Source organism: Balaenoptera physalus (assembly GCF_965194825.1).
Source record: "Balaenoptera physalus genome assembly, chromosome: 19".
Classification (NCBI taxonomy): domain Eukaryota; kingdom Metazoa; phylum Chordata; class Mammalia; order Artiodactyla; family Balaenopteridae; genus Balaenoptera; species Balaenoptera physalus.
Window position 1 is genome coordinate 316,073 of NC_138900.1, and position 23,493 is coordinate 339,565.

At 49.0% G+C, this 23,493-nt stretch overlaps 1 protein-coding gene and 1 long non-coding RNA gene across 15 annotated transcripts in view; one reads left to right on the forward strand and one right to left on the reverse strand.

The window, feature by feature from the left end:
• On the reverse strand, nt 1-21,872 carry ZNF274 (zinc finger protein 274). Its single transcript, XM_082436486.1, is given in 9 exon segments — nt 1-439; nt 441-1,338; nt 1,765-1,891; nt 2,935-3,026; nt 5,723-6,205; nt 19,647-19,742; nt 20,513-20,639; nt 21,378-21,453; nt 21,557-21,872. Coding segments are annotated over 8 exon segments (1,884 nt in total). The 5' UTR covers nt 21,411-21,453; nt 21,557-21,872; the 3' UTR covers nt 1-411.
• The window catches only part of LOC309648326, a 26,500-nt gene continuing 10,067 nt past the window's right edge, over nt 7,061-23,493 (forward strand). Inside the window, exons 1-5 of one of the 14 annotated variants that reach the window (XR_014256565.1) lie at nt 7,061-8,754; nt 9,862-10,112; nt 10,550-10,605; nt 11,467-11,599; nt 16,707-18,394. This is a non-coding gene — a long non-coding RNA (uncharacterized lncRNA). Of the gene's footprint in view, nt 8,755-8,876; nt 10,606-10,795; nt 10,962-11,466; nt 11,600-11,864; nt 11,970-16,706; nt 18,395-23,493 lie in introns of those variants that run through there. The other 13 variants (XR_014256571.1, XR_014256572.1, XR_014256574.1 and 10 more) reach the window with 13 other exon arrangements.

Here is a 23,493-nt window from a genome sequence, read left to right on the forward strand (position 1 = left end):
TACCACAGAAATATATAGTTTATTTATCTATGTTCTCTTTCAATCCTTGTCCATATGCATAAATACTTTACCACAAATATAATATCAGTGCACAGACTTTTTGGTACCTGGCTTTTTAAACTTAGATTATAAGCATTTTCAGGTTTCACTAATATCACTTTTAATAACCAACGAACAAACAAATTAAAATGGCAAATCAACTGAGCGAAAAATTAAATGTTTTTCCAACTGATGCATTCATTAGCGATACTCCCCACTGCTTTTCTTACTGACTTATGTGCAGGGCGGTCTCCCTGGTCATCCTTTGGTCTTGAGAACTTCGTCACTCGAGGCCTTCCACGTTCAGTCCCGAATCCCAACCAGGCTCGCTCATGGGGCGCTGCAGGATCAGGCGGCAGAGGCGATGTCTCTTCACCTGGCTTGAGGGCTACGAGGTAGGCTGTTTCTTGCATTTCACCCCGCTGTGCGTTTTCTGATGCCCTATCAGGTGCGAGCTCTGGGTGAAGGCCTTTCCGCACTTGTTACAGGTGTAGGGGCGCTCGCCGGTGTGAGTCCTCTGATGCCTGATAAGATGGGAGCTCTGGCGGAAGGCTTTGCCGCAGTCCTGACACGGGTAGGGCTTGGCCCCGGTGTGAGTCCGCAGGTGTTGGGAGATGGCCGAGCGGTCGTTGAAAGTCCTTCCACACTCGTGACACTCAAAGGGTCTCTCCCCAGTGTGAACCCTCTGATGCTGCGTGAGGGAGGAGCTCTGCACGAACGCCTTCCCGCAGTCCGGACACACGTAGGGCTTCTCTCCCGTGTGGATCTTTTTATGCACGGAGAAGTACCTGGGGTTCCGGAAGGTTTTCCCGCATTCGCTGCATCGGCACACCTGGCTCCCTTTGTGAATTCGCGTAAACGTGATCTGCTGAGCGCTCCGGGGTAAGGTTCTCCCACAGCTCCCGCGCTCCTGGGCCTTTCCCCCGCTGCAGCTCTTCTGATGAAGTTTTACACAGGGGTTGTGTGTCATCTTTTTGACCCTGGGGTCCCGCTTGCGCAAGCGTTTTCTAGGAATGCTCTTCTGAAGGGAGATGTGGCTTGTGTCGGGACCTGTGCTTGCCTGGGGTTTGGGGCTTTCACCGGCTGGCTTCTGAGGGAGGATTTTTTCCTGAGTGTGCACCACTGGTTTCAACGCTGTGTCCAAGACCTCTGGGGCCCCAGCCTGCAAGGTGTCTCCTGAGGCAGAGGGCTGGGCACCATCCCTCGAGAATTCCTCCACTTTCAGGTGGCAGGCTGGCTCTTCCTCGGGCGTGTTGGGGTTTGGAGTTAACTGTTTGCTTTCCAGAGTACTCTCCCACCCTGCAAGAAACACAAAGGTACAGATACTGTAAACAGAAAGTGCTGAAACGGGTGGACAGTATGACATAATTAAATATCCAGAAGCTGTGTCTTCCCCCAAGTACAGTCATGCACCCTGCGGAGGGAGACTGAAGGCAGTGAAGCAGCCACGAGCGGCACACCGAGCTTGGGCAAGGGCTGCGAGCGCTTCCCAGCCCTCAGACACCCTGTTCTCGTTCACCCGCAGGGTGGACAGCAAATCGGTCCTTCACTGGACCTCAGGCTGCCTCTGTTCATATGAGCCCCACCCCTCCAGACCTACAGTGTCAGCTAAAGGCCCTGGACAGTGCAGGGGACTCGAGGGCATGTCCAGGGCCCAGAGAGGGTGTAAGCCCCGACTCAGAGCCCCCATGGCATCCCCGTCCCGGAAGCGTGGAGGGGCCTTACCCACAGAGACCAGGTGTCCAAAGGTCTCCAGCATCACGTCGTGGTACTCGGTCCTCTGTGTCGGGTCCAGCAGCCCCCACTCCTCCCTGCTGAAGTCCACAGCCACGTCCAGGAAGGTCACCGGTTCCTGCAATGTCACACACCTTGTATTTCAGCAGGAGGGTCAGGGAGTCCTTGGTGGGGACAGAAGAGGGGCTGGCGGGGACATTCCGACAGAGCTCACTGTGCTGGGGATGCCCCAGCTTTGGGGGTTTGCTTGGAAACACTGACTGGGGCCTGTAAAAAGTCCAATGGGTCTGTTCTCACAAAATCAGAGTCTGGGGCCCAGGCTGGAGGAAGAGCCCTACTTCACAAGGAACTACAAAGTGCCACAAACAAACTGCCTCTACCCTTTCCCCATGACTTCCCACCGGAGACCACCCCTCGGGCCAGCCTTGCCCCTCCCTGGGCATACCCCATTCTGGAGCAGCCCCCCCCATGGGGACAGGGCTTGCCTGGGGGTGGGGTGGCTGCCTGGGCCGCACAGTGATGAGTTCTTTCCGAGGAGCTGACCAGCACTCCGGGAGGAAGGGGCCTCCCACCGCCCTCTGTCTGGATCTGGGAGGCATTTTGCCCAAAAGGGGCAGAGCCTGCTTGAGAAGGAAGAGGCTGGAGCCCCTGAATACAGCTGTGCCTGAAGCCTGCACCAGACCACTCATTACAAGAGAGTTGATAAATTCACTCCTATGCTCAAGCCAGATGTAAGCCCCGACCAAGGTCACATAGACACCATCACTGGCTGCTCTCTAAGCCTCAACAGTCAGCAAGACAGGGCCAGGCCTATTTCATCTACACCCCAGCTCTGATTATTTTGAAGCAAATCCCAGGCTTTGTTTCAGTTATAAACACCCAGCTCTGCGTTTCTGAAGGATGAAGCCTCTTTTGTTCTAACTGGGATCCAGCCTTGATCTGGACGCCTGGGCCGGAGGCTGCGAACGCCTGGCCCCTCCCCCTCTTCCCTCCAGATTTCCTGACTCCTGGTCACTGTGCCCTGTCTCGGTCTCCACTGACACCACAGTCGCCAGAGGGCAGGCCTGCCCTTCACGCTCAGCAACTCTGAAAGGCCTGCCTGTGGGAGGCCTGAGGGGGATGCTGGGACCAGAGAAGGAGAGGGTGACACTCCCCACTCACCTCAGGCAGTGCCTTCGCCAGCCTGGTGGCCATGTCCTCCTGCTGCTGAGCTGTGGTCTGGAGAGAGCTGGTGGGGCCCTGGGTGGGTGGTGCTGGGAAGAGACGGCAGCGCAGGGTTAGGCGGGGCAAGGACAGCCCACGTCTGTCTCCGGGACCCACAGCTTATTGTGCCCCCCATTCTTCTCTCAAAGCCTGTGCCCAAATTCCCACGTGTGTGACCACAGGGCACCACTGTCCCCACTGCGGGTCCCACCCACTCCCCCTCCAAGGACTGTTCCGGACCCAGTCCCTCCACTGAAGTAGCTGCCTCACCTCCACGCTCACCTCAGCAGCTGGCCTCACACCTTCTCCTCAGAGACAAAGACCCCATTTCTGGCCTCCACGTCCTCCACCCCTTCCTCCTTCCTTCCTGCTGCCCCACGGAGTGGGGAACTTCCCCTGGCCCCCAGGACCAGACTCATTCTGCCAAACCCATCTTGATGCAAATTTTACCAAGTTTCTTCCACCTCAGAAAATAGCTCTGCCTGGCTTTATGGCCCCTCTTGCCCATGGCTCTTTGATGTCTGACTTTCCATATGTGTCCCCACATGGTCCTTGGGCTTCTATAATGATGATGCCACCCCACTATCAAGGGGGACACACGATGTGACCCAGGCTGGCCCACCAGGCCGTTGCTTCCTCCTGGCCAAAATGATTGGATCAGGGATGAACATGGGTCCCCCAGCCAGCCAATCAGAGCCAAAGGGGCATCTGTTGGAACATTTAGGAAAGAGAAATTCCATCCTGGGAGCCCCTACATGGAAACAGTGCCTTTGAGTGAAGCCATCAGAGGCCAGCAGAAGTATGATATAGCAGAGAGGACGAGTCCTGAAGACGAGTGGAGCTGCTGGGTCTAGCCATGCCTGAAGCTGGATCACCCTTGGACTTTTTCAATATATTGTCCTTCTCCCTTGGGCCACTCTGTGTATGGCCTGTGGCAGTCATGCCCAAGAGGTTCAATGGACATGCTGACCACAAACGCAGGACTCATAGGGTTCCCTGGAAGGCCTCATCGTCCCCTGTAACACTAATTGGTTTCATTCGCCCCCAAAGTGTGAAGCGGACTCACTGCCTTTCATCTCAATGAGCTCGACAACTGCCTCCTTGGGACCTATATTAGTTTCCTGGTGCTGCTGTAACAAGCTGCCATGCCAGTGGCTCAAAATAACACAAATTTGCTGTCTTACAATTATGGAGATCAGAAGCCTGACACAAGCCTCACAGGGCTAAAATCAAAGTGTTCACAGGGCTGCATTCCTTCCGGAGGCTTCGGGGAGAACATACTCCTTGCTCCTTCCAGTTTTTAGAGGCTACGTAAAATACACGGCTCGTGACACTTTCCTTGTATCACCCCTGCCTCAGTTTTCACATCTCCTCTTCTGACTCTGACCCTCCTGCCTGCCTCTCATAAGGACCCTCATGACATTGGGCTCATCCAAATAATCCAGGATAATCCGTCCACCTCAAGATCCTTAACTTAATCACACATGCGAAGTGCCTTTTGCCATGTGAGGTTCAAGGGGTTCCAATGTGGATAACTTTGGGGCCCTCACACTGCAGACAACAGCACCCCAGACTCGGTGCCTGTGGAAGAGACCACTCCCACTGCCGCCTGCCCCTCTCCTTCCCCGCACCTGCTTCTCCAGGAAGCCCTCTTCTCTGAATCCCACCATCAAGCCTCAGATTCCCCCCTCCTCCTCAAGCATCAAAATCAATCAGTCAATCATTCATTCACTCAAGAAACATCTTCCAGGTACCCGTCACAGACACAGAAAGCGGTGTCCGTGCTCCACGGAACTCAGCCTAATGGACATCAAGCCTCATGGAGGCTGGCTCCCAAATACATCCCGAACCTGTGCCGTCTCCCTGGCCCACCACCACCGTTACCCTCTCTACCCCACCACCATCAAACACACGTTCATTTGTCAGACTCCTGTCTTTCTTGCTAGATCGGAGGCTTGTTGAGCTCATAAGTCCATGAGTCCTGTCTATCTCGGTCACCACTTAATCCACAGCCTCCACTGAGTGTATGATGTTAGAAGGCACACCAGGGGACTTCCCTGGTGGCGCAGTGGTTAAGACTCTGCGCTCCCAATGCAGGGGGCCCGGGTTCGATCCCTGGTCAGGGAACTAGATCCCACATGCATGCCACAGCTAAGAGTTCGCATGCTGTCACTAAGGAGCCCGCCTGCCGCAACTAAGGAGCCCGCGAACTGCAATTAAGGAGCCAACCTGCCGCAACTAAGCCCCAGTGTAACCAAATAGTAAAATAAATAAATAAATATTAAAAAAAAAAAAGAGAGAAGGCGTACCAGAAATACAAAACCTGTGTGACTGATATTGATATGGCAGGGATCCCAGAGGGATGAAAATGAAGCACCTTATCTGCTGGCTTCCATCAGAAACGTGTGGAGGGCTCATTAAAGAACACAGTGCCAGGCCGCACCCAAGGGTTTCAGCAGCTCTGACGTGGGGCCTGAGACCTTCCATTTCCACAAAAGGGTCCAGAGAGGAGGCCATTCTCAGAGCCTTGGCGCAGGGGTAGTGACAGGTACGTCAGCAAGCAAGTATCTAAAGCTCTGATTCATGAACTGGGGTTGGGGGAGGGGGGAAGCAGATGCCCTTGGCGTAGATGGAGTGGGCACCAGCCTTCCCCTACCCCTCCCAGGAGGCCTGGGGTTCCTTCGCCCCCACCCTCCAAGATGCCTTCCCAGGAACTGCTGCCTCCCCACTCTTCCACTGCACTCACCTTCCTCTTCGGAGATCCAGGTCACATCCTCCACCAGGGCTACTGCCTCCTGGCAGTCCACTGGGTGCTGCGACTCCACCCACATCCGGAGCTTCCCGGGCAGCGCGCCCAGGAACTGCTCCAGCACCAGCAGCTCTAGCACCTGCTCCCTGGAGTGCACCTCGGGCCGCAGCCACTGGCGGCACAGCTCGCGCAGCCGGGCCAGCGCCTCGCGGGGCCCTGCCGCCTCCTCAAAGCGGAACCCCCGGAACCTCTGGCGAGCGGTCTCAGGGTCAGTTAGATGCTTATCCAGATGTTGAGTGGGCTCCCTGAGGATGTCTGGGCTCAGGCCCTCATCTTCAGCATAGAGGGCGCGGATCTGGGCGTTCCGGGGAAGAGCCACCTCCTCGTTCAGTGTGAGGATTTCAACAACCTCGATCTTCATCAGGGGATTCCCAGCAGGAAAAGGATGGAACTGAGGGTCCAACTGAGCCTCAGGACACTCTGTAAGTCAAAAGCAGAGCAAGACAGATGGCCAAAAAATGCATGAAAAGGTGAGCAACGTTGTTAACCACCAGGAAAATGCAAGTCAAAACCACTGTGAAATACCATTTCACACTCTCTAGGATGGCTGTTATCAAAGATGGGTGCTAACAACTGTTGGTGAGGATGTGGAAAAATTGGAACCCTCGTACACTGTTAGTAGGAATACAGAATGCTACACTACTTTGCAAAACAGTCTGGCAGCTCCTCAAAAGGTTAAACACAGAGTTATATCATGATCCAGGAGTTTCAATCGAAGAGAATTGAAACCATGTGTCAACACAAAAACTTGTACAAGAATGTTCACAGCAGCATTACTCATAATTGCCAAAAAGGGAAAACAACTCAAATATCCATCAAACGACAAATGGACAAACAAAATATGGTCTAGCTATACAGCATGGATGAACCTTGACTACATTATGCTAAGTGAAAGAAGCCAGACACAAAAGGCCCCATACTGTATGATTCCATTTATATGAAATGCCCAAAATAGGCAAATATATAGAGACAGAAAGCAGATGAGTGGTTTCCAGGAGATGGGGGAATTGAAGGGCTTTGGGGTGATGGCTAATGGATACAGGATTTCTTCTTTGGGATGTAGAAACTGTTTTGAAGTTAGATCATACTGATGGTTGCACAGCCTTGTGAACATAGTAAAAACCACTGAATTGTATACTTTCAAAGGGTGAACTTTATGGTATTTATGGTATATAAATTATATCTCAACATAGAAAGAAAAAAAGACCAAGAGATAACAAGAATTGTTATGCTGTATATGCCTGCAGCCATGAGGGGAACAGAACCTGATCCCACCTCCATGCGGGCCAAGAACAAGGATGTCCGGGAAAGGCAGGGACGCTGGGTCTTGTCACAGAGTCCACAGAGCATTTGCTGAAAGAACTCCAGGATTGTCCTGAAATGCTAAGGAAAGCTCTCTATAACTCCAAGAAGAAATGCTAATTCTAAATGACTTAGAGGTTTAAAAAAAATTTTTTTTAAAAAGTAAATAACACAGACTATGATTTATCTTTGGTTAGATTTCTGTTTTATAGAGTTTTCTTTTTGACCCCAGGCCAATAATCTCCAATCAGAACCTTCTCCTTTTTTCCACTATGAATCTTCCCACTCCCAGCCTGCCTTAGTCTCTACCAAACATAAGGGACGGTGGCTGACCCCCTTGCTAGGGTGGGCTCTGAGTAAGAAGCCTCTGCATGTCCTCCTCTGAGTGGTCTTTATTTCCACAACACTCACTTCCTAGCAATGTGGTAAATGATGGAATAAAACTGGAAGACACAGGTAGTGTTAAAACACAGGTCAAGAAAATTGTGAAAGATTCCCATGTAAGCATTAAAAAAATTAATACACTGGTTTTAGGGGGATTATGACAACATAGAAATGTTCCTGTCACATGAAATAAAAAGCAGAGCAGGAAATTACTATTGAATGAGTCCCCCTAAAACCGATTCCCCTGCCGAGTTTATGATTAACCTCTGTTATCCAAAACTTTATCCCCTTTCTTGTCCCTGCTGACCTCAGTCCTGTGCTAACTGAACATCAATCAACCAGTGTCAGATGACCAAGACTGCTGTGATTGATAACATCATTAAAGTACAAATTCAAGTTGTCTCCTCACGGTACTATGAGCTAACAGATCCTGGAACCATGGACCACCTGGCCAGAGAATCCTAAACCAGAGACATGATGACTTCTAAAACCACAATTAAGTCATGTCACAAAACGATGATTAATCCTAGACTCAGTTCTTCCTTTAAAACACTCCTAAGTCAAAGACCAAGTTGGAGTGGATCTGAGACTTGCGTCCACGCAATAAACCCTTACTTTGCTGCAAACCCCTGCTGTCAGAATTTGGCTTTCTATGCCTGGAGCACAGGAGCAACTTTGCTCACACTACCGTGGAGTAATTGCAATTGCGTTAAAAAAAAAAAAAAAAAGACTCAGGAAGCGATTAGGAGCAGCGGCTCCCTGCATACGCCGCCTCTGTGCTTTTCCTCGCCGTCTACGGCCTCCCAAGCACCTGCCACATCGGCCACCGGGCGCACTTATCAGACAGCATTGGCTGCTGGGGAGCTGGCTTTGGCAGAGTCGCGGAGCGCGCCCGGCCCCTCCTCCAAAGGGTGAAGCGGGAAAAAGCCCATGCCCCACCCACCCCCACCCCCACCCCCACCCCCACCCCCACCCTGAAGCCTCACTCGCTCCTCTCAGAGCTCCAGGAGCGCGGGGCCGCGACTTCCGGCCTGCACGGAAGCGCGTCAGGCACCCTCCTCACTACAATTCCCAGGAGCCTCCACGCCGCAGACTTCCGGCCCCGCCATGTTGAGGGATTGGGTTCGCCTGAGGCCCTTGGCAGGATGGTGGCCGCTCGGCTAGTGGTGGGGCTCTCGCCTCTGGCCTCCACTCGCGTTCTCTCTCCCGGCCTCCCCGGCGACGGTGGACGCGTCCTGGGGCGACGCCGGCGCAGCCTCCACACACACCTTCCCGAGCTGCAGGTCTTCCCCGTTGGGTGACGCGGGGTGAGGGGAGCGCGGCCGCTTTCCCCGAGAGCAACGAGCACCCGGGTTCCCCACCCACTTTCCTCCCCCGCCTCCACATTCTTCCCCTGTCTCCTTACGGCTCTGTCTTCCCTTCTCGGAATTTCCTGACTACACACTTCGGGTCGGCGGCGGTCTCCACGGACCTCACGGGCGTCGCCCGTTGCTGGCGCGCGATCCGAGGAGTGAGTCAGCTCGGGGTCAGGAGTCGCCCAGTGCCGGGTGGGGCCGCCCCGCCACCCCAGACTGGCCTTGGGCGCTCCAGGGTTGAAAAACAGGTCCTGGGGTATACTATGACATATCGGCCGCTGCCAGTCACTTCTTTCCTACGTTTAAAGTGACTTTTTCCTTGATAAAAATCGTGACAGGCATTTGATCTCCCATTTCTAACTTCTTCCCCCCACTTCCTCCCAAATAAGGTTTTGAGTTAGTTTCATCGGGAGGCTTGCCCGCCCAGTTCATATCTGCGTTATCTTGAGCATTTAGTTCCCTTCCTGTTCCTTAGGATTTCTGGAGGGTTATCTCCACCGCCCCCCCCGACCCCGACCCGGTCATTCTTGATTTGAAAGCTTAGTTCACTTTTCTTTCGCTTACAGCTCCTAACAGCTCTTAAGGCTTGGTTGGAATTTCTCTCTGAGGATAACTTGGGAAGCCGGGGATAGTTTACCAGAATCTCAGCAACACTGGCCTGAGAAGCAGCCCCCACAAGGGGTGGGCGTGGGGCTCCCTAGCGGCTCCGTGCTGGGCCACAGGCACCATTTTGAGCAATAATCATGCATGACACTTAAGAACAAACTTAATTCTCCGTATTGCTTCATAGCTTTTTAACTTATGAAATTTCCGTTTTGTACTCCTTGGTTAATCAAAGGAATATTTAATGCTTTCTCCTTTAAAAAAAACACGTTGGGTTCTTTTTATTCTACTTCATCCCCTCTATCCCCTCCCCTTCTCCTTTAATCTTGATCAAATATTTACTTCCTCCTCTTATCCTCGGGGGCACCAGGGTGTTTTCTTAGAGTCTTGCATTGGATGCTCACTTAAAATGTTAACTGTTTTAAACTGTAGAGCCTGTCTGGCTTTGGATGTCAGGAACTCTGCCGATGTTTTTGGTGCTGGGAGTCCAGTGTATCCGCCCTCTCCCTGCTGTAGCAGCCCTTCAGGCGGACACTGGTTCTGCAGTTGTCATAAAGCACCTACTGGGTGCTCTGCAGTATGTGAGATGGCCACAAGCCTCTAAACCCATGGGTAAATGTCATCCTAGGCACCTCAGTCCTCTAACCGTCTCATCTCTTGGACCACTCCCCAAAACCTCTAAGGTAATCCTCACGGCTGTCCGTTCCAGAAAAGTATTTGCCCCACTTGACAGCTGTGTTTACCAGCTAACAAGGCTGAAACTGGATCCCCACCTCACTGAGGCAGGGCTGACAGAGCCACCCACTTGTCCACCTACCTGCCTGGGGCTGCATAAAATTATCCCTATCAGCTGCAGCTCCAAGTACTGGCTTTCAACCCACCAGCTTAATGACCCTGGGGGGAATTTGGGCAATTTAGTCCCCTCCCCTGCAACTCCCTATCTAGCTAGGGGGCTATTAAACAAATTCACTGAGCCTTTGGGCAAGGGGCTTAATTCTTCTGGGCCTCAGTTTACCCTAAGTCCTAAGTGATTAGGGACCAGTACTGCATGAACAACAGTAAAGGCTGATGGGAGCTGCTGTTTTCTTCTCTCATGTTCTCTCTGCTGCTTCCTCTCCAGGTAAGCTGTCTCCTTCATGGTGCCCACTTCCTAGTGAAGGCGGACTGATGAACCAGGTACACTAGGGCTATCAGTCCACAAATATAATAGTAACTAATTACAGTGATCTTTTACCAGCTTGTTGGGGGGCAGGGGCAGGGGCAGCTCCCCTCACCCCTGTTGCATACTCCCCCATCCCTCTTCCTCCTTGTCCAGGATACCCCCAGCTCTCACCCTTTCTCCTCCTTTCCCCACCACTCTCTTCAGCTCTGCTGGGCACCCTGCTATATCGCCTTCTAAACGTGTCTCCCCCGCTGCACTGCTAAGGCCGCTAACTGGGTCTCGTGCATCGGAAACCCCTAGGCCAGACCCAGAGGAGGATCTGCCAAAGCCACTTACGACGATCTTTATATCAGTCCAAGTCTTTCAGTCGGTAACAGTAGCTACCATTTCATGAAGGCCCCCCAGGACCTGGGCTTTTACACCACCACAGCCCCACTAAGCAATAGCGTCCAACCTTTACACAAAAGAAATCCATGCTGGGAGAGGACAGGAACCTGCCCAAGGCCACACACTGGGGAAGGGAGCAGCTGGGATCCAAACCCTCTTCTTTTATGCCCTTTACACCAAAGAGGGCTTCACACAGCAACTATCTTACTTTTCCTCAAACGTGCCCAAATGTGTCTCATCCAGAAGTCATTGCACTTGCCTGTCTGATAAGTCTCTCCTAGCATCTCCACCTGGTTCTCCTTCCCCATCCAGCTCTCAGCTCAGATGTCATCATCTCAGAGCCATCTTCCCGCCCAGCTCTAAACTGGTATTGCCCACCCGTGCTTCCCCACTCCCCGACAGATACCCTATTGTTTCATTTTTCTTCATAGCACTGATTGCCACCTTAAAGTATCTGGCTCACTAATTTCTCTCTCCACCTTCTCTAGAACAGCACTGCCCAGTGGAACTTTCTTTGGTGAAGGAAATGTTCTAGATCTGCACTGTCCAACATAGTAGCCATTAGCTGCAGGTGACTAGTGAACATTTGAAAGCTGGCCAGTGCGACTAAGGAACTGACTGGTAAGTTCATTTTAGTCGGTTTACATTTAATCAGCCACACGTGCTAGTGGCTACTCTGGAATGAATGTAAGCCCAGTGAGACAGGGGGCCTTTCCACCCTGTTCATCGTGGTGACCCACCCCTGTAACAGTACTTGGCATTTTGGCAGGTGCTCAAGCAGTATTTGTTTACACAACACAGCTACTAAGTGCCTTGGTGAATGGTTCACCAAGACATTTGGGCCTTTTAGCGTTATGTCAGGATTTACCCATATTTCAAATTTCAGGAAGTCTCACTGGCACTGTGAGTGTCCCATCTGAAGTTATCATGGGAGGATGGCTGCTGCTACAAAGTTCCCATCTTTTACTCAGGAGCCTAAGCAGGCCATGGGGTAAGAGGACACTTGGTTTGCACCCCACCTGCTTCTTCCCAGACCAGCCAGGTCAGGGACTTGCATTCATGCTCCCACAGCAGCACTTCTGTAGAGGACTTATAGGACTTAAGGGACTTCACACACTTCTAGCCTTTGTAAGCCCTCAAAAGAAGTCAGTGCTTTTACAGTACTTACTTAAGTCTCCCATGGCATTCGAACATAACTTTCTCCAAAGAGAGCCTGCTCATTAACAATTTATTCTTAGGTTCCCTTTCAAAAAAGTATCACTCACAAAATCTTTCCTCTATCTGTGTTAAATGGGTTATTCCTGGTTTAAGCCAGAGCTATTAGCTTCTGTACTTTGCAATCTGTTGGAACTGCTCAACTCTTATAACTATTTCAGAGGATTAGCTTGTTTTTGAAAGGTGTTAATTGTTACAAGCTACAAATATTTCCTCCTTTTCAATATTTTTCTCATTTTGTGCTTCGGTGAGAACGATGCTATGTATACATTGCAGAAAGAACCTGTTAACATAGCACCCTGTGTTGTCATTGAGTAGCTCATGTTCCATGGAAACAGTCTTTTAACAGGAAGCTGGAAAATATTCACTGCCCAGGTCAATATAGAAACACAACTAACTGGCCACTTTGTTCTAAGAAAAAGTTGGTTTTAACATTTCTCCTGGGACCAATTTTGCCAACTTTACACTTCATCTTATTGTTGGTTCATTCCTGTACTCAACAAATAATTACTGAGCACCTACGCTGTGGCAGGAACTGGTGACATAGCAGGAAGAAGACAGTCGTTTCCATTTTATAAGCATAGTTACTGGCAGCACCTCTAAAAATGGAAAGTCACCCTCCCACCCAGTTTCCTTCTTGGGAGACAGTTACATCCTATCAGTTTCTATATTCTCCCAGTGATAACCAATTGACACATTAATACTTGGTGTGTGTTTGTGTGTATATTTTTAAGGAAAAAAAAAAACCATGTACATCTATATATATGTGAAGATACGTATGTTAAAAGATATATATTTTAGGAAATATATATTTCTTAGAGATTGTTTCATATCAGTACATACAGCTGGCTTATTCTTTATGACAGTTGGGTAAAGGACTATAATGAGAACTACATGTATTGCTGAATATCTGAATAGAGTTTCTTTCCCCTGTATAGGTTTTTAGCTTGCCTTTTATTTATTCTGTCTATCCAGAAAATGGGCTTTTTTTCTTCTTCATTTCTGACTCATTTATTCCTGCTTTTATCTTATTTTCCCTCAGGACTTTTGGAAGTATTTTTGCGCCAAAAAAGGTTTGGGTCAAATGCTTAGTTCATTTATTTTCCTTCTTATTCAATTAACACTTAAAGCACTTCAGGCTTTGAAATTACTCCAGGGACTGTATCTGGACACCAGAGAGAGTGGTCCCCAGATAAAAGGATTAAGATTACATGGTCCTAGAGAACACATAGATGGATGGTAACAGAGAACATAAAGTATTCTTGAATAAAGACTGCACAGTATGTGACCACACCCTGATAGGCTGGATTCCTGCCAAAACGTGTTTGATGGTCACTCAAGATTCTAGACTTTTGCCCCGTCCCCAAGGATGTGACCCTCTAAGTTCTTTGTAGCAGTATCTTAAGATTTCCCTTTATCATCCCTTACCTACTCTCTTGTCTCAGAGCCTGGCCTAGTCTTCAGAGTCTCCTCTTTGAAGATTCCCTCTTGTCTCTTGAAAATTTTCCAACCATTTATTCTCTCAACAGTTTCCTGAGCTAGAAAGTCAGTCATTGTCCTAGCAACTGGGGACTTACAAGGGAAACTGAAATAAGGATGCGTGCTCTCACCCATGCTACTTAACATTTGTTCTAGATGTTCAGTTCAGATAGATAATAGAACCCAAATTGGAAAAACAGAACGTTTTACTATACATTTGTACAGTTGACCCTTCGTGTCTGACTATACTACACCACTTTATTTTCTTTTTAAATATGGAACGCTTCATGAATTGTATGTCATCCTTATGCAGGGGCCATGCTAATCTTCTCTGTATCGTTCCAATTTTAGGATATGTGCTGCCAAAGCGAGCACTGTACTACACCATGTTATATAAGGGACTTGAGCATCTACAGATTTTGATATCCATAGGAGTCTGAAACAATCCCCCATGGATACCAAGGGATGGCTATGCTTACATGATCAAAGTTTTGCAGAGTTTGCCTTCCTTATGACCTATCTGATATAAAAACAGAATGAGACATTTCATTTATATTATTAAGTGTGGTTCTCTTCAGTGTAAGTTTTTCTGTTGTCCTGTCAAATAAGGTGAGAGCTAAGATTAATGATCTGCCTGCGCATATTGCGTTGAGAGTCTACTCTCATATGAGTCCTCTGATGCTGAACACAATGAGGACTCCTACTGAAGGGCTTCTTGCCGGTGGGTTCTGTGACTCCTGAAACCTTCCGGACACTGATTATTTTCTCAGACACTCTCCACTGTGACTTCTATGATGCTGAATAAGAGAGCTATTCATGAAACCCTTCCATAGCAATCATGTTCCCATGATTTCAGAGTTCTCAGATATAATTATTTGGTATAAGAATTTTTCCAAATTGAACAGAACTGGAATTTTTTGTCCAGTATGAATTCTCTCAAATCAGACTGTATCAGGCCAGAAGCCTTTCCTGCTATGATTATATTCCTGAGATTTCTTCCATGTTTGAGTTCTCATGTTGGAAAACTCATGATGAAAAGGACTTCCTCCATTCAGGGTCTCCTGTGAGTCTGCATGTGAGTCTCCTGTGTGAGCTTTCTCTTAAAGGCTGAGCTGAGAATAGGCTTTCTCACACTAGTCTTGTTCTTGAAAGAATTATCCTTTGTATAAAACAATTGATTTTCTACATCCCCCACACGTTGGTTTTATATAGCCCATGTGAGTCCTCTCAGGCTACACAAAAGATGAAATCTGGAGAAGAATTTCCTTCTCTTCCTCCCAACAAAAAAATCTTCTTGTACAAGCTATTTTTTTCTACTGATGTTTGTACTAATTTGAGAGTTGCCACGTTCATATTTGCAGGGCTCTTCTCCTGCTTAAATTCTTAACCAGTCAAAAAAAGTTAAATATCCTGCAGGCTTTCCTACAATCATGACCTTCAAAATAGTGTCTTTATTGCTTTCCTAATGTTTAAATCTAGATTATGTCTCAAGCTTTCCACCCAAACCACACATATAGTAATACTTTCTTGAAGAACACTGAGTGAGAAGGCAGAAGATTTGAGTGCCATCAAATATTTCTCCACATTCCTTATCTTCATAGCCTCTTTTCAAATTAGTGCCTTCTTGAAGATGAATACCTGTCTTCAGCATTTATCCAGTTTCCCTTCTACTTCAACCAATGCCTATGCTGCCATTTTTACTGTCATGGAGAGCTGAAGACACATGCAAAATGAGCTGCATCAGAGAGGCCTAGCTTTCATTCAGTTCCAGTTCTCTGCACTGAGGAGAGGCACAGCTACGTTAGTGCTGGGAGAAGGAGACCACTGCAGGAGATGGTTCTCTTAATAGTAAAGCAGGCCATTCCAAACACCTATGATTCCCATGTTTTTATGCACTGCCTCAGGAGGAGGTCCAGGCAGATACATTCAGCTGGCTTCACAAACCTCTACCTGGGTGTTTCTAAGTCCCGTCATTCATACTTCATTAACGAACGAGTCAAGACATGGGAGAGTTCCAAAAACATTTGAATCTAGGTGAAAGCTATTAGGTAGTTCTTTGTACTAGTCAACTGTTTGCCTAAAATTATTTCAACATAAAAATAAAAACCAAAGAAAACCTCTATTTCCACCCTTCAAAAGTCTCTGCCTTCATCAGACTTACCACGTCACTGACTAATGCCAAAAATTCCAGAGTCATAATATCACTGTTACTGTATTTTTAAAATGAAATACTGATACGTTAAAAAAAAATGTATATAGTAAATACATATGTTACAAAGAATAGTCACAGGAAATCCCTTGAAGCTTTCACCTATAAGCAGTTCTTGGCAGTTTCCTTTCCTTTGCTCTCTTGGGTCAATTGCTCAACTAGCCCCACTGAATCCACCTACGAATGGGGAGGAGCCAGCTTCTCCCCAACCCTGCTGCTACTCTCGCAGGCCAGGCATTGCCACCTCTTCCCTACATGCTACCACAGCCTGCTGCCTGCTTCCGTCTGTGCCCTTCCATCTTCACAGAGTGAGCTGTGAAAAGCACACCACACACGTACTCAATGAAAATCAAACCCCCTTCACAGTGGAAGCCCTGTGTGCTCTGCCAAACTTAACTTGCACGTCAGTACACCTCGGTTACCTCCTCCCAGCCCAGGGGGTGACTTTCCATTCCCAGAATGTGCCAAGCCTGCCCCACTCTCACAGTAACCCCAAGTGGTGTTTGTATCTGGAAGCTCTTCCCCACCACTCTTACATGTCTGCTGACTTTCTTTTCTTCAGGAATCGGCTTAAATCTCACCCCTGCATTGTCACCTGACCAACTCCTCTAGAGTAATTCCCCACTGCTCCCTACTTTACACCATGTTCTTTTTCTTCTCAGTACTTACCACTATTTGTGTTTACACAGTTGTATCTGTGTAGCTTGTTTGTAGAAGGCTGTCATCTATTAGACTAAGGAGTCTACAATGGCAGGAATTATGTTAGGTCTTTGGCTTACTACCTAAGTGTACAGTTTTTTTTTGTTTGTTTTTTATATTGCATAGGACACAAGAGGCCTTCCACAAATATTTGTGAAGTAAAGGGGAGGCAGTGGAGGAAAAAAATCACATAAAGGACTCTTTGTGACACAGCAGAAACGTGTTAAGCACCTATCACCTCAGGCCTAGCCTGCAAATGTCCTGGTAAGCCTCCCTGCACAAGGTCTCTCGTTCTGGGGCACCACCCCTGAATCTCCTGTCACCTGTCAAGCCAGCTCCCCTGAGATGTGCAGAACCATAGGCACCCAATGCCCCCCCCCCCCGACAGCAGCTAGATTTAGGAAACTACTAGACCATCCAGAATTGCATGGCTGGGAGGTTTGCCCACATGGGACTTAAGTTCCAGAGAGGATGAGACACAGACCTAAGCCAGAGCCACAAAGATGGGAGGAGACCTTAGGAGGCTGCATCAACCAGGGGGAACAGAAACCATGTTGGGTGGATACAAAGTGCTTGTGTTGCTGGGGACCTTCCAGGTAAGGTTTGGTTTAGTGACCTGTGCTCATGGTTAGAAGGGAGGTTTTCATTGTAGAGAATGAAAGGAATGACATGAATATGGAAAAGAAAAACAAAATATTAATGTTGAGCCATCAGGCTAACAAAGGAGTCCAGGAAAGGGGGACAAAGAGTCAGTGGAGGCTCTAGTCTATGTTGTGGCAAACAGAACGTCATCACCAAAGATGGGGCCAGGTGCAGGCTTCACATCTGAAGACTGCCAGGTTGCTCTGAAGCCACTTTCACGAGAGCAGAGAACAAAGGCGGGGAGAACACCCAAAGTTCTCCTTACAAAGCCAGTACACTCGGATACAGAAGTGTCCAAAAATAACAAACACAAAGAAGAAAACCACCCACCTCCCCAACCTAATTTATGAATATTGATGCAAAAACCCTAAAAAAATAAGTTAACAGACACCAGCAACACATTACAACAAGGGCACTTCTATGATTATGTCACTGTTAATTGTTCAAATGAGAAAATCCCCATGGTCGCTTTGGAGGGGGGAAATTGGGGCTATTACTAATTTTCATTTATTAGAAAGGGTGAGGTGACTATTTCTTTATCCAGATAAAAACTGATTTGAATCACAGAATCCAGCAGCATGCTTGTCAAAACCCAGAGACTTGCCCTTTTAAGTCTAAGACCAGATACCGAAATCATCACACTCTCAGCCCAGTGTTTTGGAAGTACCAGATATGATGAATGCAATTACATGATCGTGCAAATGAAGTAAAATAATACAACTGCCTCCTCCTTTATACTTGCCAGTAAGATGACTCTGTACTGAGAAAATTAGTGAGACTCTAACAAAACTGTCACAAATAATAAGAGAATTTAGCAGCATGACAGGTTCATCTGCAACAACTACGCAAGACTGCAAGGGATGATTAACCTGAGCAGATTAACAGCAACTACAGTGAACTCCCAACAGCACTTGGAAGGCCTGACTAGCACAGTGAGGTGAGCAGATCCCTCTGGACACCTGTGCCAAAACTCAACTGAGACCAGTTCTGCATCAAGGAATGTCTGAATCCAATCAAATGTAAGACACATTCTAACAAGATTTTCTCAATGAATCCTGACAAGCTGATGAGTGTTCATTTGGTTGAGAACAGATAATAGGTGTGTTGTTTTCTTTTTTTTAAATAATGAGAGGAACTACCATTTATCCAAGTTTGTTGTAAAGTTACAATAAGTACAGCAATATGGTGTTTACTCAGACACTGACAGAGACCAAGGGAGCGTAAGGGGCCAAGAAGGCCTGCACATGGTGATGACTATGGGAATTAAGTCTATGATAAAGATGGCGTTTCCAATAATCAGAAGAACCAAGTCAGAAAACGGTGTTGAAAAAACTTGTGCCCCACATCATATACACAAGGACACCCAGTTACAGGAAACAGCTAAAAACCCCCCACAAAAATACCAGAATTGACAAAAGTATTTGTACAACCTGCCTATGTATGACATGAAACCTAGAATAGGAGTAAAGACAGATTTGAAAGAAAAAATATCTGAAATCATAAAACTTCTTTATGGAGACTAAATGTGAAAGATAAATGTTGGACTGGTATTTGCAGTATTAACATCCATAACATATAGTATATAGAGTCCTTCTGACCACACACACACAAAAGACAAACCAATAGGAAGAAAAAATGGAAAATACATACACTCACAAAAGCAAAAATACAAATGATCTGTAACTTATGAAAATGCGTGCAACTTCATGAGGGAAATATGAACTAAACTGAACATATCTTTTCCCATCAGATCTGCAAATCTTAAAAGAGGACTATAAATCACTGGTATCTTATTATGAAAAGGAAAAGGAGCTCTCATGCTCTTGAGCAGCTATATGTATTTTAAAAGATCTTAGTTTGTTGCTACCAGATTTTTTTCAGTTACATCTTGGTTGATTCTAAGTTCCATTTCTAGAAATCCTTACCTACAAAAATCCAACTTGACTGCAAAAAAAAGTATGCGAGGAAGTTTTTTGCAACAACTTGAATGTCCATCAAGAGTAAAAAAATCAAATGTGGACTACATTGCATTTGTTAAAATGAATGATGCAGACCTGTGTGCACTGAGTATGGAAACACCCCCCAAAACAAACATATATCCACAAATGTAAACGTATCTAAAAAATCTAGCCAGAGACACACACCAGTTACTGGAGATTACAGGATGGAAGGGCAGACAATGAGTGAAGCAGGGTGAGGGAGCCCCTGTTGCCAATGTGGCACCGGCAACAGGTTCATGGTCAACCAAGCAGTACACCCCTGATTCTGAAGCCAGAGGAAAATGCAGGGCTTGATTCAGCATGTCTGCAGCTACTCATCACAACACCCCACTGGGGGTTTTCCCCATCCACCTCCTTTTCTAAGACACTAGTTCCTCACTAACCAGGACTCCCGTGCCAGGACTCCCATGTGCCTGTTTCTCACCTGAAAAGGTGTCTTGAGGAATTCCTCTCTCCACCGACCAGAGCTCTTCCTCCTCCTCTAACTGAGATACCACATCTGGCTTGGAAAGCTGATGTTCTGCCCAAGGGAAAAGAGACAGTGCTTGGGGGGGGGGTCTGTGTTCAGGAGAAAATACTTTCCTGCTGTAGCAATTCTGTCCCTGTGTTCTCCCCTGCTAGGGCATGACTTCTGGTCTAGGGCAGTGTTAATAACCCCACCCATCCCATTTGCCAGCTGCTTGCTTTTCTGGACTCCTTTGCCAGTAAAGGAGGCACTGGGACCTGGTTTTGGCTAGCAAGACTCAAAGGGAAGTTTGTCAGCTGGGGGCCTAAGGCATTTTTCTTTCTTTGTAAGTATGACAGCTGTAGAAAGAGAACTAGCCAGGGTTGCCGTCTCTCCTTCTTTCTGCCTTGAACATGGACGTGATGCTTGGCATCATGGCCATGCATATACTAACCTAAGAATGGAAAACTTCACACTAACCATAGGGAGATGGAAAGGATCAGGGTCTCTGATGATACTCCTGAGCTGTCAAGACAGACACCACGTCCTGAAATTCTTGTTACAAACACAGTAAACATCCACTGCGGCAGCTGGAAACATCCCTGATAGACCCACCTCCCTGGTATTCAACGCCTCTGACGGATGGACTAGGTAAAGCTTCAGAAATTATATGTGAAGTTGCCCTTTTCCAAAGGGTACAAAGTAAAGCCCTCTCCCTCAGGCTCCAGGGCCTTGACACTTGAACTCGGATCCCTGCAGGCTTAGCCGAAGCAGACACACACTTCAGAGGCACCACATTCGTGCTGCAAAGCGCAGATCTTTATTGACACAGAGGCCATCCTTACCCACTGAGACAAGGTTCCTGTAGTTCTCCAGCAACACCTCCCTGTACAGGGACTTCTGTTCGAGATCCAGCATTCCCCACTCATCCGGGGTAAAACCCAGGGTCACATCTTCAAAGGTCACTGGTTCCTAAAACCCACAGGTGCGTGTTCAGCCAAGGCCTGCTGTCACCCATGCTGACAGGAGGGGGAGGCTGACTGAGCACATGTGGGCACAATCAACAAGGTGACCTGAGCATTCCAGGTGTGTCTCATCATGAGTTCCTGCATTTGTCTGAAACAGCAAACCCAAGCTTGACCCTATCAGGTCACAGCAAGGAAGACAACCCATGAGGCTGGAGGAGGTTTTTCATTCTCTGAAAACCTCTCCATTTTTTATTGACCTGGGGATTCCAACATTTGTATCAGTGTGTATACCTCCTGCTAGGAGATTGCGCGAGCTGAATCATCAAACCCCAGCCTTCAGCCCCCACCCACTGCCCATACTGCTTCTACTTCCTTCACCTGTCAAGGATTCATCCTCGGCTGTCTTCTCTCAGGGACTAAGCTCTAATGCCAAAGTACTGTTTAAATATAAGCCTGAGCCCTGCTTAGACCTGACAATGCATACCCCCACCCCACCCCCAGTTTAAACGGTAAATTAGTATCCCCCATACTTGGACCTCTATTCTAACCACTCCCTTGGAAAGTAACTTGCTATCTCTCCACTCACTAGGGTGTCTTCTTCCCATCCACTCCTCCTCCCCTTCCCGAGATGCTACGGGGCCCGGGGGCATCTCAGGGAAGGTGGTGTCCCACCATCACCCCGCCACCCCCGCTCCCAAATCCAGAGGTAGACTCAGAAACTCATAAAGAAGCCTCTACTCACACGGAACCAGGCCGTCGGAAGCCCGGTGGCCATACCTTCCTCTTCCTCAACGTGTCTCGTGGGAGTGGGCAGAGTCCTGAGAAGGTCGAATTTGGGAGGTGGGAGGGGCGTGAGTGCTACGCCAAGGCCCCCCGCCCCCCTCGGCCCAATCAACGGGAAATGACAAGTCCATTCCCCACCTCGAAAGATGCCCTAAAGGAATGTCTCCACCTGCTCTTGAACACGCAGAGGGACGGTTTCCCACCTTCCTCACCGAGAGGGAGTCGCCCCCCCCCACCTGCCCGCAAGCGCCGGGAGGGGGTGGGCCCGCCCGCCCCGCGTCCTCTGGGCCCCCGAGTCCCCGACTCCCACTGCCCCTAAAGGCCACACGGCGGAAGGACGGCAGGCGAGGCTGGCTCTGGGCTTCTACGATTGGTGTGGTAGGCGCCGCGGCTGGGCGCTCCCCGCGGAGCGGCCCTAGAACTGAGCCCCCGACGGGCGCAAGTTTCCCGCCGCACTCACCCCGCGCCCGGCGCACAATGGCGCCCGTCGGCCCGCGCCGAAGTGCGTCAGCACGCCGGCCTGGACTACAACTCCCAGGCATCCCCGCGGCGCGGTGCGCCCCCACCTCGCGGGCGGTGGCCATCTTGGCCGGCCAACTCGGGGCGGCAGGCGAAGCCCAGGCGGCGGAGAGCGCCCTCAGCGGTCCCGCTGGGCAGGAGGAGGCGTTGGGAGGGGCAAGTCAGGCCGCTGGGCCCCAGCACCTGGGTGGGCGGCGACGCAGGCCGGGAGGGATCCACGCCCTGCCACGAGGGCTGCAACGCATGGGGCCGGCCGGAAGTGGAGAAAGGGAAGCTTGGGAGGGGCAGGGCCGGAAGTGCAGAGGGGCGGGGCGAGCTTCTGCTCACACCCAACGTAGGGGGAGGCGGGGCGGGCCGGAAGTGCAGAGGGGCGGGGCTAAAGTCCTGCCAAGTTCCGGGAAGAGGGCGGTGCTAAAGGTGCGTCCACGTCTAATGGAGAGGAAAAAGGGGCGGATTGGGAGGGTGGGAAATGTTCTGGAGGCGGGACTGAAATCAGCCAGAGGTCCTGGGAGGAAAAGAGGGACGGGCCTGCCCCAAAGTGTGCAGAGGGTGAGACTAAATGTTCTCCAGGCCCAGGGAGGGGAGTGGGGCCAGGACTGTCTACTCAAGTTGTGCGAAGGGCAGGGTTAAGTGGACCCAAGGCACAGGGATGGGGAGGTGGCTGTTGTCTACGGTTAACCAGAGCTAGACGGAAGTTAAAGCGGTGAAAGCAGATTTTATTCAATAAACTATTGCAACCGGGGAAGAACTGAGATCAGTTATGAATACAACCAGAATAAGTGGGGATTTATGGCCTAGGATTGGAGGAGTGGAATACTGGTGGATAGAAAATGAAGAAAAGGAGACATCAAGTCTGGGGGGATTCTGGCTGAACCAAGATAATAGGCTTTTTTACTGAAGGCAGGCCCAGGTGATGGGGTATCACCTGGGATAGAGAGTGGGGATGAGGAGTTTGATCAGATATCAAGAGTAAGGAATTCTTGATAAACTGACTTAGGATTCTTGCTAAAATGGGATTCTACGAGGAAGTACACGTATGGGGCTTACTGGGGAGAAGGTTCAGGGTAGCCTGTCTGATGTTTGGTTAAGCAAAGAATCAGGGAGTTGGAGTGGGCTGGACAGAATTCTCTGCCCCGTGTCCTCTTCTATGAGCGAGATGCCCATATCTAGGAAATGGGAGAAGTCTTTCGCTGCCCAGGACCTGGTGTGTGCTCTTCTTCCTTGAACCCAGCCCACTCTCATCTTTCTTGGGAGCCCAGGACAAATTATTTTCATGTCTTCCTCAGAGTCCAGTATCTGGTGTCCTTTCATCTTCCTCAGGTTCCAGGGCCCAGGCTCTGATGTCCTCTCTCCTCCTTGGTGCTTGGGGCTCTCTTATCCTACTCTGACCCAGGGCTCAGTGTACTCTTTCTCCCCTTCCTTGGGGTTTCCTAGCAGGTTTCAGCAGCCCTGTGCCTCTGTTTGGATCATCCTGTCCACTGCATGCTAAACTTGTTCCAGGAGTTGTTCATTTATATGGCCACTGTGGAGAATATCCACGTGCAGGCTGCACATTG